The sequence below is a fragment of the Chrysemys picta genome, chromosome 1 (assembly GCF_011386835.1).
Source record: "Chrysemys picta bellii isolate R12L10 chromosome 1, ASM1138683v2, whole genome shotgun sequence".
NCBI lineage: Eukaryota > Metazoa > Chordata > Testudines > Emydidae > Chrysemys > Chrysemys picta.
The window spans coordinates 248,719,904-248,734,405 of NC_088791.1; the positions used below are offsets into that span (position 1 = coordinate 248,719,904).

Here is a 14,502-nt window from a genome sequence, read left to right on the forward strand (position 1 = left end):
GCATCTGACTCAGATAATGAAAATGAACATATGTTGGTCTGCACTGCTTTGGATTGTTATCGAGCAGAACCCGTCATCAGCATGGATGCATGTCCTCTGGAACGGTGGTTGAAGCATGAAGGGACATATGACTCTTCAGCACATCTGGCACGTAAATATCTTGCGACATCGGCTACAACAGTGCCATGAGAATGCCTGTTCTCACTTTCAGGAGACATTGTAACCAACACACAGGCAGCATTATCTCCTGCAAATGTAAACAAACTTGTTTGTCTGAGCGATTGGCTAAAGTAGGACTGAGTGACTGGCAGGCTCTAAAATTTTACATTGTTTTATTTTTGAATACAGTTTTTTTTATCATAATTCTACATTTGTACGTTCAACTTTCACAATAAAGAGATTGCACTACAGTACTTGTATTAGGTGAATTGAAAAATACGATGTCTTTTGTTTTTTACAGTGCAAATACTTGTAATAAAAAATAAATATAAAGTGAGCACCGTACACTTTGTATTCTGTGTTGTAACTGAAATCAATATATTTAAAAATGTAGAAAACATCCAAAAATATTTAAATAAATGGTATTCTATTATTATTTAACAGTGCGATTAATCACGATTAATTTTTTTAATCGCTTGACAGCCCTAATTTTTTTTACTTGATATGGTGTGCTAACAATGTTTCCTTTGCAGTAGGCAGCTACAGCTTTTTGCATGGCTGCACACTGCTCAAGTATGTATTTAAATTGAAAAGAAAGCCATATCAAAGCAACAGCACAGAAAAACGATGTGAAAATGTCTTTTTGTTAATAAGACTGCACTTTTACAACTCACATTTCAGCAGTTAAGCTAAGTGCAGCAGTAGAAGTGCTTTGTATTGTATGCCAGCTTTAATAAAACAGCTCCTTTTTGTCCTAGTATAATTATCTCCAGTTCAACTTACCCAAATAACAAGGAACTTTTCATAAAACTATCAACACTTTTCTAACAAACACTTTCCTTTCAACATGGAAGCTGCTGAATCAAGCACCAGCTCATGACCGGTTGATGTTGTTTACTCTTGAGTTTTATAAAACAGAAAATAAAGCATGAATGGATTCTATCCCTGGATCTCACTCATCTGCCTCTGTGATGCAGCCCGCACTATGTTATATTACTGATAGCATACGTGTTTATTCTGTCCAGGCTCCAACGTTTTGGGGAATAAATTGTTCATTGAGTAGGCTCTGGGTTTGTTGTTGTTGCTGGTTTTTAGTTATTAGAAAGCTCTCCAAACTCATGAGTTAAATTAAAAGCCAGATAGAGATAGTCAATTAAAAAAAATAAATTGCTCATTTTTGGGAGCTTACTAAGAACACAGGTTTTTTTTTAACTTAATATCTAATAGCAATGAGGATCTACATACTCAAATAGGGTGGCATGGTGCATTTTAGCAATAAGTTAAAACAATTTATCACTCTTCCACTCTGAAAAAAGTAGTCCAGAGTGTGCTTAATTTTCCTCCACCACTGAATTTATAGGCAAAATGATTCTGCGTGGACTCCTCCTGAAGGTCAAAACAATAAACTGGACTTCTACATAGAGTGCTTCCGCCAAAGTGCACGGGCTGAAATTGTGGAAAAGCAGCATCACTTGCCCCATAACCTCAGCCGTGCAGAACACAACGCCATCCACAGTCTCAGAAACAACTCTGACCTCATAATCAAAAAGGCTGACAAAGGAGGTGCTGTCGTCATCATGAATAAGTCGGAATATGAACGAGAGGCTGCTAGGCAATTCTATGATACCACATTCTACAAGCCATTACCCTCTGATCCCACTGAGGGTTAACAAAAGAAACTACACCATCTGCTCAAGAAACTGCCTAAAGAAGCACAGGAACAAATCTACACAGACACACCCCTAGAGCCACAACCAGAGGTATTCTATCTGCTACCCAAGATCCATAAACCTGGGAATCCTGGATGCCCCATCATCTCAGGCATTGGCACCCTGACAGCAGGACTGACTGACTATGTAGACTCTCTCCTCAGGCTCTACGCTACGAGCACTCCCAGCTATCTTCGAGACACCACTGACTTCCTGATGGTTTTCCAAAAAACACCATCCTAGCCACTATGGATGTAGAGGCTCTCTACACCAACATTCCGCAGAAAGATGGACTACAAGCCGTCAGGAACAGTATACCCGATAATGTCACAGCAAACCTGATGGCTGAACTTTGTGACTTTGTCCTCACCCACAACTATTCCAGATTTGGGGACAATTTATACCTTCAAGTCAGCGGCACTTCCATGGGTTCCCGCCTGGCCCCACAGCAGGATTTCAACAATTTCCACCCCACCATCAACCTCAGCCTGGACCAGTCCACACAAGAGATCCACTTCCTGGACACTACAGTGCAAATAAGCAATGGTCACATAAAGACCACCTTATACTGAAAACCTACTGACTGCTATACTTACCTACATGCCTCCAGCTTTCATCCAGATCACATCACACAATCCATTGTCTACAGCCAAGCTCTAAGATACAACCGCATTTGCTCCAATCCCTCAGACAGAGACAAACACCTACAGGATCTCTATCAAGCATTCTTAAAACTACAATCCCCACCTGGTGAAGTGAAGAAACAGATTGACAGAGCCAGAAGGGTACCCAGAAGTTACCTACTACAGGACAGGCCCAACAAAGAAAGTAACAGAACGCCACTAGCCATCGCCTTCAGCCCTCAACTAAAACCTCTCCAGCGCGTCATCAAGGATCTACAACCTATCCTGAAGGATGATCCCTCATTCTCTCAGATCTTGGGAGACAGGCCACTCCTCGCTTACAGACAGCCCCCCAACTTGAAGCAAATACTACCAGCCACTACACACCACACAACAAAAACACTAACCCAGGAACCAATCCCTGCAACAAACCCTTTTGCCAACTCTGTTCGCATATCTATTCAAGGGACACCATCATAGAACCTAACCACAGCAGCCACACCATCAAGGGCTCATTCACTTGCACATCTACCAATGTGATATATGCCATCATGTGCCAGCAATGCCCCTCTGTCATGTACATTGGCCAGACTGGACAGTCTCTACACAAAAGAATAAATGGACAGAAATCAGACGTCAAGAATTATAACATTCAAAAACTAGTCAGAGAAAACTTCAGTCTCCCCGGACACTTAATAACAGACTTAAAAGTGGCAATTCTTCAACAAAAAAACTTCAAAACCAGACTCCAATGAGAAACCGCAGAACTGGAATTAATTTGCAAACCAGACACCATCAAATTAGGCCTGAATAAAGACTGGGAGTGGATAGGTCACTACAAAAACTAATTTCCCATACTAATTTCCCCCTGCTGTTACTCACACCTTCTTGTCAATTGTTTGAAATGGGCCACCCTGTTTACATTGGCCACATTACCATTACATAACTGCTTTTTCCTCCCTTGGTATTCTACTGTTGAGAATAACCCACTTCCACTTTAATTGAATTGTCTTGTTAGCACTGACCCCTAACTTGGTAAGGCAACTCCCATCTTTTCATGTACTGTGTATATATACCTGCCTACTGTTCCTTTCCACTCCATGCATCTGATGAAGTGGGTTTTCACCCACGAAAGCTTATGCCCAAATAAATTTGTTAGTCTCTAAGGTGCCACAAGTACTCCACGTTGTTTTTCCTTTCTCTTGTGGTGTCATATAGAGAGGGGGTTATTTCAGATTTCCATCACTTTCTTCTACTTCTTCATAGTTCATTTGGATTATATATTTATCAGTCAATCTGCTAGTGCTCTTCAGGGAATAACAGGCAAGAATTCCGGGGAGGACTTTGCTTTGACTTATTCATGAACTCCTACATCAAATAAATTTTCTATTCCAACACTGATTCATTTGAAGTAATCACTGCTGGCAACGGGACAGACTAAATTGGTTATACATGCACCCCCTACCTCTTGTGTGGTTTTTTAGTGATGCAGTACAAGATAACTCCTTTTCTCAAGGCTTTGTTCACTGACATCATCCTGTATTACTAATTCTTCCTTTTCTTTTCTTTCTGCTCCCCTCCTTGCCTTTTAAAGATTCCTCTACTGTTGTAGCAAAGAGGAGGACATCCATGACAACTGCTGATTGTATAAGCTTCCTCTTTTAGACTGTTATTTAAAGTTCAACTTTCATGATTAGTCAAACAAGCCAAAAAATGAAAAGAGGGATTATGTGGCACACATTACTCACTGATGCTGGAGACGTGGATTCTTGCTTTTGTGTCACCTATTGTGCTGGTTAACTCTTGTACTTACTGGGCCTTCACCTACAGCAAACTTACATTCTAACCTTACACTGGTTATTTCTCCCCTTCAGTCATGGACACCTCTCTGTCCACTCCCCATAGCTCACCACTCTTTGGAGTATGTGCATGGAGTGAAGGTCATTTATTTGCCTCAGCACATCTTCCCTTCCAGTGCTTCTCAGCCATTGAGTCATTACTTCTCCTTAAATTCACCTTAAAATGTTCTTATCCATGGAGCTTATTGTCTGAATCTCTCAAGTGTTCTGTGACTCTGGTTTGAAGGACATTGCATTGTATACTGTTGTATTTTTGCACAATTCACTTTTCAACATGTTATATTAGCTTACAGCTGCGACATCCAAAATGTTTTAGAGATCACAAGTTTCCTTCCCTTTTACAGCAGAGATCCTGTTTTATAATTCCCTTTTTACATTCCTATCTTTCAAGGTTTCAGATTTGTTTTCAAATGCCAAGATCATTGTTCTTGAATTGCATGCATTTACTGCTGGCCAACTGCTTTTTAAATTCTCTTGTTCTAGCACTACTTCTGACTCCCCGTGGAGTTCAACTCCACAGGCACCATGCAGTGCACTTTCTGACCGGACTACAATATATAATTACAGTACCTCAGCATTTTCCCACCTTGACACTTGAAGTTCCAAATAAAGTTGTGAAGGTTAGTGGCACACTCAGTTAACATACAACAGGTTTTATACTAGAGGGTGTTTTAATAGAGAACCCTATGGTAAGGGTGCAGGGCATAACCCAGAAAGGCACTTACGACATTCAGGATGAAGCTGAGTTAAGAAATCTTTCTAGGGAAAGTGAAACTATTGAAATGTCTTTGTCTTTTGTCATGTTTCTACCTTTTGGTCTTTCTTATACAGGAGATTAGATCATATAACCTTCTTGCCTTATAACCTATGAATCTAGACCAGAGGCTGTGCTCTGGTAGTAGGCATGCACAGACACTAGATGGGAGACTATGGGCATTATTATGTAATTGGAAAAGCTTTAAGCGATGAAGACTAATCTACAAAGTATGTACACTTAATTGAGCTTCCTCACTCCCAACAAGAGTGCTTACTGATTTTTCTACACATATTAATGATCACAGCTAATGATGTTCTACTAAACTCAGTAAATCAGATTATTTCATTCCAAAGAATACGTGTAATGTCTTACTCACACCAAAACATCAAAAGGATATATTTTTGCAAAGGATCTGGTGATTCCCACAATGGAAATTACTCCTCTTGCTTGTTTAAAGACCTAAACTGATATTTTAGTTATTTTATAAGTCACAAACCTGCCAGCCTTGTAATTTACACTGTTGAAGAACAAGACGACATTTCTCCTTGGCAGATAACTTCTTTTTCTCTCCCAGTGCTGTATCAGACAAGTTCTTATACCTGCAAAAATCAGCAAAGGGATAGTTGCACAAGCAGGTAGTTCACAGGTGTATCCTAAAGTTACAGAGTATTGTAAATGTTGTTTATTGCAATTGTCAGTTGCTATCTCAGTTTCCACATAGCTTAGTGTTCTAAGCACTGAAATTGCAGCTAGTATTCCTGAGTTCAAATGCTAGAATAGAAAATGTCTCTGCAGCCTTTGTAAATCCATTTACTAGATCTGCAGAACTGTCTATGTATACAAGTTTTAAATTGCTAGATGCACCCTCTTATCAGCTCCCAATAGTGATGTGTATCAAGTGACATTAAAAGTAGCATTTACTTCTTGCATGTTCTTTTGTAGTTTCATCTAAAACCTACTGCAGTGGAAAAACTCAGATTAATTTCAGTATGCTTTGGATCAGGTCCTGGGAGGGGGAAATATTTTTCCAGCAAATCTCACATTAAAAGATGGATATTTAATGAGAATTAATTTGGAAGTGACATGGTTAAAAAGTGGCTGGGTTTTCTACCAATCTCAAATTAGTACATTTTTTCCAACAATTTGAGGTTTTGAAAAAAATGACTTATAGTCAGAGACTGAAGGAGTTCAATCTGTTTAGTTCATCAACAAAATTCTCTGTACCTATTTTCAAATGATTCTCAGCCTATGAAGTTTTTATTTAGAGATAAGCAAACTGAATTAGCTTGATTTTACATGTGGTATAGTACCTTGTTAAGCACATGTAAAAAAAAATCTGTGTCAAAATGTAAAAGGACAACACATATCATTAACATATCAGATGCCTCCCATTGTGAATGCAGTGTAGTTGTATCGGTGTTGGTCCCAGGATATTAGAGGGAGACAAGGTGGGTGAGGTAATATCTTTTAGTGGACCAAATTTTGTTGGCAAGAAAGCCTGTCTCTCTCACCAACAGAAGTTGGTTTAATAAAAGATATTACCTCCCCCAACCTTGTCTCTCCTATTGTGAACTGCAGGTCACATTATTGTCTAATACATATTGTAGTTAGCTTGGTAGCCTCTAAAGGCAAGTGTTTTTATTTCCTCCTGGACATCGGAAAATCATGTTTTTCTTTGTCACGCTCATTATAGACTAGCTAATAATACTGCAGAAATATTGAATTGATGGTGCAGGTTTATATACGGACGCAATTTAATTTACTCGGAAACATCAAGACCTATCCAGACTTTGCCTCTGTGGAAATATAACCTGGGAAGCCTCTGCAGTCACAAAGATTATTCCCTGTACACAGGAAGGTCTTATAAAATAAATAAATATATTAATGGAGATACCCTATCTCCTAGAACTGGAAGGGGCCTTGAAAGGTCATGAGTCCAGCCCCCGGCCTTCACTAGCAGGACCAAGTACTGATTTTGCCCCAGATCCCTAAATGGCCCCCTCAAGGATTGAACTCACAACCCTGAGTGTAGTAGGCCAATGCGCAAACCACTGAGCTATCCCCCCCCATAACAGCAGCCTGAGTCTAGCCTTATGCAGACACACATACCTGACCCAACTGATTAACATACCATACAGCCATCAGGCTTGGGAGAATGACGTTGAGGGACCTCATGAGCATGCTCAGTGCTCCTCTGACATCCTAACTTGGGGCAGGGGAGGAAGGATATTCAACCAGCCAAGGAAAAAAACTTTTAAAAGGGCTGGGTGGCATCTCTTTGATGACTCCAAAACAAAGCTATCACCCAGACAAATTTAAGGGATCCACTGGATCAAAATCAGCCACCACTAAAATGGTAATTAGGAGGTAAGAGTTCTCTTCAGCTGGAGGCACCCTTCCTGATACTGTTCCTGAGGAAACAGGTTAGACAGTTGGTAGCAGAGTCACTCTCTTTATCTCCAACACCCTCTTCCCCACCTCCCACTTGCCCCCATCGATGAATCTGGATGGGACTTCCCTAAATATGTTTGTTTTGTCAGTGGGGTTTAGCTCTGTGCCCCCTGTGCACACAGCTCCACGATTCCCAAACACAAAGAATGAGCAATGTGTTTTGTTCCTTTCGAAGCCAGATGACCAGACTGGACCAGAGAGCAGCCACCATACATGGCACTCTGGGATTATTGCAACTCCTCTCAGTCCCCATAGTCCTCATACCTCTTCTGCTATTATTTGTGAACAGAGCTCTTCCTTGTAGGAGGTGGTTTTGTTTGTTTGTTATGGAGGCTTGACACTGTTACAGCAGTTTCAGGAAGCTTGTCAATATGGGAAATTCATTCCACTAAGCTCTTCACAGATAAACACATCATCTTATCATTTTCTCCCTCACTTCCCCTTAAGTGCACAATTGACAAGATCCAAAATGATGATGATCTTTGGATGGAATATTCCTCTGGGCGTATGTTACAGCACAGTAACCTAAAGTAATATTCTCAAAAGCAATACACTATTTTATTTACACAGAACTCGCACACAGACTGTGTCTGTAATTGTAGCACTACACACAGTAAGTCTTCACTCATTTGAAAACACTTCACAGACTTGCTTTCAATGGCACCACTTACGGAATAAGGTACTAATCAACAGGAGCAAGAGTGGCAGAATCTGGCCCTTACACTGCAACAGAAAGAACACACAAAATGGAGCACATGGGGCACAAAAACGAGGAATCCCAGCTCAAGAGCTTAAACACACTGATTAGACTTGCTTGAGCTATGTCCACGAACATTTAAAAGTCTTCTACAAAAGGACAATTCTTTGTGCCACTTTCCCCATCACTTCCTTCTCTTTTAGAGCTAAGGTAGACTGAAGTGATGAAGTTGTCAGTTTTCTCTGTTATAGCCACACATATTAATACAATCCCAAGGTTTCAATTATAAAAAACTTGCTTCAAAGCAATTCTCTAGATCATTTCCTTGTGGTGATTTAAATAAGGAAACTCCAGCATGGCATGCAGTTGCTACCTGTAAGTTAAATGATGTATTTTTAAATAACCAAACAGTTGTGGGGGGAGGGAGGGAAGCAAAACTGCCACTCTAATTCTTCAAGCTGCCATTTCATTCTCTCTTCTTTTTTGGTTTAATATATTCTGTTTGCCAATTTAGCATGGCATTGTTCTAATGCTTCTATTCAAAAGATAAATCATTGCAGAAAAACAATCAAAATGAATTGGTTTCTCGTGTTTACATTTAATTGCATTTAAAAAGAATGAATTGCCATCATAAAACAAGAAAAGCAGGTAGCGCTGCATTGCTGAATTCCAATGATCCCTTCCCCTGGCACACTCTTTCTCCCACAGCTAGTATTGATCTGGACACCCAAGTGACTGAGGACAGATGCACGGATGGATTTTAAGCATCAGACGGCAATGTCAGTAAAATTTAATATTACAAATGACAATGTAATAACGTTTTGAAGGGAGATACCTTTGGTAGTGGTGCTAGGCCAGGGATCAGCAACCTTTGGCACACGGCCCATCAGGGAAATCTGCTGGTGGACCGGGACAGTTTGTTTACCTGCAGCATCCGCAGGTTCGGCCGATTTCAGCTCCCACTAGCCACGGTTCGCCGTTTCAGGCCAATGGGGGCTGTGGGAAGCAGTGCGGGCCGAGGCATGTGCCTGCTGCTGCTTCCTGCAGCCCCCATTGGCCTGGGATGGTGAACTGTGGCCAGTGGGGCTGCGATTGGCCGAACCTGGCAGAACAAACTTCCCTTCTATGACCCTTGTCTTGCATTGGACCCTTGGACCCTACTCCATTCCTGAATCCACATGGAGCTCAGGTGCCTATGAAATTGACTAGACTGAAATAGTCTTCCAAGGGAAATAGTCACTTGGGACATTTTAATCTAAACTGGATGAAAATTAAAAAAATATAGCAAATAATTACGCAATAAAATAATCATGCACTGGTGTAGGGGTGGGCTCATGGCCTTTTCCATCTCTAATTTTTATAATTTTATATTAGGCTTCACCATCAGCAACCATCACAAGACATCTGAATTTCAATCTCTGGAGAGAAAAAATAACTAAGAAGCGTGTCTTAATCCTAGAGCATCTATTCATGCACTTCATGTAATTAAGCAAGGGTTTCCTCATCTCAGACAATGTGGCAGCAGAATAATAAATGGAATTCTAAATTATATTTTCAGCTCTTGGGATTAGTCAATTCAGCTTTTCAAATAAAAATGAATTCATAACATCTGCTAAAAATTTGCATTACAATACTTTCATGTCCTTTTACTTAAAGCTGACATTCCCATTTCATCTTGATAATGCAATATAAATTATTATATTTATTAAAGAGATTGGCAAAAATGACACATTAAATCAGAAATGCCCTAGCATAAAACATACATACAATCAGGTGGGCGAATAAAAATCAATGATTTTTTGAAAAAAAAATCGGATTTTTTTTAATCAGATTTTTTTTGGTGGTGGTGATTTAAATTTTAAGAAGTTTTTCTTTTAACAAATAAACCTGTTTAAAATGAAATCTGAATTTAATACAAAAGTGTTAAGTCTTAAATCTCTTAAAACATGTACATAAAAAATAAATATGCTGAATGGTCCAGCCTCTATCAAAAACTCTCAGCTAAGGCTACTCTTCTACATAAAGAAAGAATCAGGGGAAAAACATAACTTTTGACATCAAGCTTTATAAATATGGCTTTATAAAAATGTCCTGTATTAAGGACTTGATCTTGTGTGGGACCCGGGAGGTAGTGCTACTGGGTACAAGAGACTGACAAAGTCATCAGAGGCATGGGACCCAATCTCTGAGTGCAAGACATAATATCACATGTAGATCATCAGGATCATCCACTGAGCCCACCTGGGTGGTCGCATACTCCTATTTTATAGCTTCTCCCTACCTGAGCTCTGATTGGCTCATTTCTCAAATTACAAATATTTATGACTCCAGCCACCATGGAAACTTACTCTCCAGATCACGGAAGAACACTGATCTGCCCAGGACCTACCAGCCCGTGCTTCTGGGTGGTTCTGGGCACTTCAAGTAAATGGCCTTGCTCTGTCTCCTGCCATGTGTACACAGACAGCAATACAAACAAACAGAAAATCTCAACTGCTTCCCTCTGCAACCAGAAAGGAGCAGAACTAGTGTCAAAGCAGGACACCATGGGAAAAAAGGACAAACTGCTCAGAGTGCAACCTCTAAGGTTAATTTCAACACCTGGGAACTGGAGGAAAAAAATTGCCGTGACTGCAGGTCATTAAAAAAAAAAAAAAAAGATCCAATCTGGGAATATGTTCAAGAAATTCCTGTACCTCTAGGTAACAAAGGAACAAATGCCAAATGTAAACAAAGAGATGCAAACCCGGTTGTCAGAATGAAATAACATTATGAAAAGTGCTCCTCAGAAGGCTCTTACCATTGCCCGGCTGCAGCTCTTCAGCCCCCAAGGTCCCGACCCCAGGCCAGGCCAGAAGCCAGAGCTGGGTTGGGGTAAGAGTCGCACAGGAAGCTGTGGAATGCCGCAGACTGGGGCTGCTCTTGGTCCCCCCGCCCCCACAAGCAGGTGGAGGGGCCCACACTCGCTGACCCAGCTCCAGCTTCTGGCTTGGCCTGGGAGGGAAGGGTTCTAGGGAGAAGAGGAGGGGCAGGGCCATGGAGGGGACGGGACCTCGTGGCCCACCCACTTTTAAGAAGAATCCATCGTCCCTGGTGCAACAATGTACACAATGATCCAGTAATATGTGCTTGTGTGACAACAGGAGATGGGGTTAAATTACAGAAACAACTGATACATCAGGAAATGCCCATACAGCAGAATCATAGAATATCAGGGTTGGAAGGGACCTCAGGAGGTCATCTAGTCAATCCCCTGCTCAAAGCAGGACCAACACCAACTAAATCATCCCAGCCAGGGCTTTGTCAAGCTGGGCCTTAAAAACCTCTAAGGGTGGAGATTCTACCACCTCCCTAGGGCCTGGTCTACACTGGTGGGGGGAGGGGATCGATCTAAGTTACACAACTTCAGCTACGGTAATAACGTAGCTGAAGTCGACATACCTAGACCTACTCACTGCGGTGTCTTCACTGCGCTGAGTTGACTGCTGCTATTCCCCCATCAACTCTGCCTGTGCCTCTCGCGGCGGTGGAGTACAGGAGTCGATGGGAGAGCGCTCGGGGGATCGATTTATCACATCTAGACTAGACGGGATAAATCAACCCCCGCTGGATCGATTGCTGCCTGCCGATCTGGCGGGTACTATAGACATTCTCTAGGTAACCCATTCCAGTGCTTCACCACCATCCTAGTGAAATAGTTTTTCCTAATATCCAACCTAAACCTCCCCTACTGCAGCTTGAGACCATTGCTTCTTGTTCTGTCTTCTGCCACCACTGAGAACAGCCTAGCTCCATCCTCTTTGGAACCCCCCTTCAGGTAGTTGAAGGCTGCTATCAAATCCCCCCTCACTCTTCTCTTCTGCAAACTAAACAATCCCAGTTCCCTCAGCCTCTCCTCATAAGTCATGTGCTCCAGTCCCCTAATCATTTTCATTGCCCTCCTCCTGACTCTCTCCAATTTGTCCACATTGCTTCTGTAGTGGGGGGACCAAAACTGGATACAGTACTCCAGGTGTGGCCTCACCAGTGCCGAATAGAGGGAATAATCACTTCCCTTGATCTGCTGACAATGCTCCTACTAATACAGCCCAATATGCCGTTGGTCTTCTTGGCAATAAGGGCACATTGCTGACTCATATCCAGCTTTTTGTCCACTGTAATCCCAAGGTCCTTTTCTGCAGAACTGCCACTTAGCCAGTCAGTCCCCAGCCTGTAGCAGTGCATGGGATTCTTGCTTCCTAAGTGAAGGACTCTGCATTTGTCCTTGTTGAACCTTATCAGATTTCTTTTGGCCCAATCCTCCAATTTGTCTAGGTCACTCTGGACCCTATCCCTATCCTCCAGTGTATCTACCTCTCCCCCCAGCTTAGTGTCATCTGCGAACTTGCTGAGGGTGCAATTCATCCCATCATCCAGATCATTAATAAAGATGTTGAACAAAACCAGTCCCGGGACCGACCCCTGGGGCATTCCGCTTGATAAGGGCTGCCAACTAGACATCGAGCCGTTGATCACTACCCGTTAAGCCCAACAATCTAGCCAACTTTCTATCCACCTTATATCCATACTTCTGGATTGGATGAATACTGTGGGAGACCGTATCAAAAACAGCTAAAATCAAGCTATATCACATCCACCACTTTCCTCATATCCACAGAGCCAATTATCTCATGATAGAAGGCAATCAGGTTGGTCAGGCATGACTTGCCCTTGGTGAATCCATGTTGACTGTTCCTGATCACCTTCCTCTCCTTCAAGTGCTTCAAAATGTATTCTTTGAGGACCTGCTCCATGATTTTGTCAGGGACTGAAGTGAGGCTGACCGGTCTGTAGTTCCCCAGGTTTCTTTCTTCCCTTTTTAAAATATGGGCACTATATTTGCCTTTTTCCAATCATCCAGGACCTCCCCCGATCGCCACAAATTTTCAAAGATAATGGCCAATGGCTCTGCAATCACATCAGCCAACTCCCTCAGCACCCTTGGATGCATTAGATCTGGACCCATGGACTTGTGCATGTCCAGATTTTTTAAATAGTCCTTAACCTGTTCCTTCACCACTGTGAGTTGCTCAGCTCCTCCGCATACTGTGTTGCCCAGTGGAGCAGTCTGGGAGCTGACCTTGTCTGTGAAGACTGAGGCAAAAAAAGCATTGACTACTTCAGCTTTTTCCACATCATCTGTCACTAGGTTGCCTCCCCCATTCAGTAAGGGTTCCACACTTTCCCTGACCTTCCTATTGCTAACATACCAGTAGAAACCCTTCTTGTTTCCCTTCACATCCCTTGCTAGCTGCAATTCCAATTGTGCCTTTACCTTCCTAGTTACACCCCTGCATGCTCGAGCAATATTTTTACACTTCTCTATAGTCATCTGTCCAAATTTCCACTTCTTGTAAGCTTCCTTTTTGAGTTTAAGCTCACCAAAGATTTCACTATTAAGCCAAGCTGGTCGCCTGCCATATTTGCTATGCTTTCTGCACATCCAGATGGTTTGTTCTTGCACCCTCAATAAGGCTTCTTTAAAATACAGCCAGCTCTTCTGGGCATCTTTCCCCCTCATATTAACCTCCCAGGGGATCCTGCCTATCAGTTCTCTAAGGGAGTCAAAGTCTGTTTTTCTGAAGTCCTTTCTTCCTTTTGTCAGGATCCTGAACTCAACCATCTCATGGTCACTGCTGCCTAGGTTGCCACTCACTTCTACTTCCCCTACCAATTCTTCCCTGTTTGTAAGCAGTAGGTCAAGAGGAGCACGCCCCCTAGTTGGTTCCTCCAGCACTTGTACCAGGAAGTTGTCCCCAACACTCTCCAAAAACTTCCTAGATTGTCTGTGCATTGCTGTATTGCTCTCCCAGCAGATGTCAGGGTGACTGAAGTCCCCATTAGAACCAGGGCCTGTGATCTGGAAACTTCAGTTAGTTGTCCAAAGAAAGCCTCGTCTACCTCATCCTTCTGATCTGGTGGTCTATAGCAGTGGTTCTCAAACTAGGGCTGCCCCTTGTTCCGGGAAAGGCCCTGGTGAGCCGGGCCAGGCTGGTTTGTTTGCCTGCCGCGTCTGCAGGTTCGGCCGATCGCAGCTCCCACTGGCCGCAGTTCGCCACTCCAGGCCAATGGGGGCTGCAGGAAGGGCGGCCAGCATGTCCCTCGGCCTGTGCCGCTTCCTGCAGACCCCATTGGCCTGGAGCAGCAAACTGCGGCCAGTGGGAGCCGCGATCGGCTGAACCTGTGGACGTGGCAGGTAAACAAACTG

General features: G+C 42.5%; 1 protein-coding gene across 4 annotated transcripts in view; it reads right to left on the reverse strand.

Annotated features, from left to right (window-relative positions):
* MYO16 (myosin XVI) overlaps positions 1 to 14,502 on the reverse strand; it is a 568,549-nt gene that overhangs the window by 75,271 nt on the left and 478,776 nt on the right. For all 4 annotated transcript variants that reach the window (XM_005304985.5, XM_065581026.1, XM_042844168.2 and 1 more), the window contains exon 28: positions 5,604 to 5,706. In XM_005304985.5, the coding sequence (XP_005305042.2) occupies positions 5,604 to 5,706 (103 nt within the window). The remainder of the gene's footprint in view (positions 1 to 5,603; positions 5,707 to 14,502) is intronic.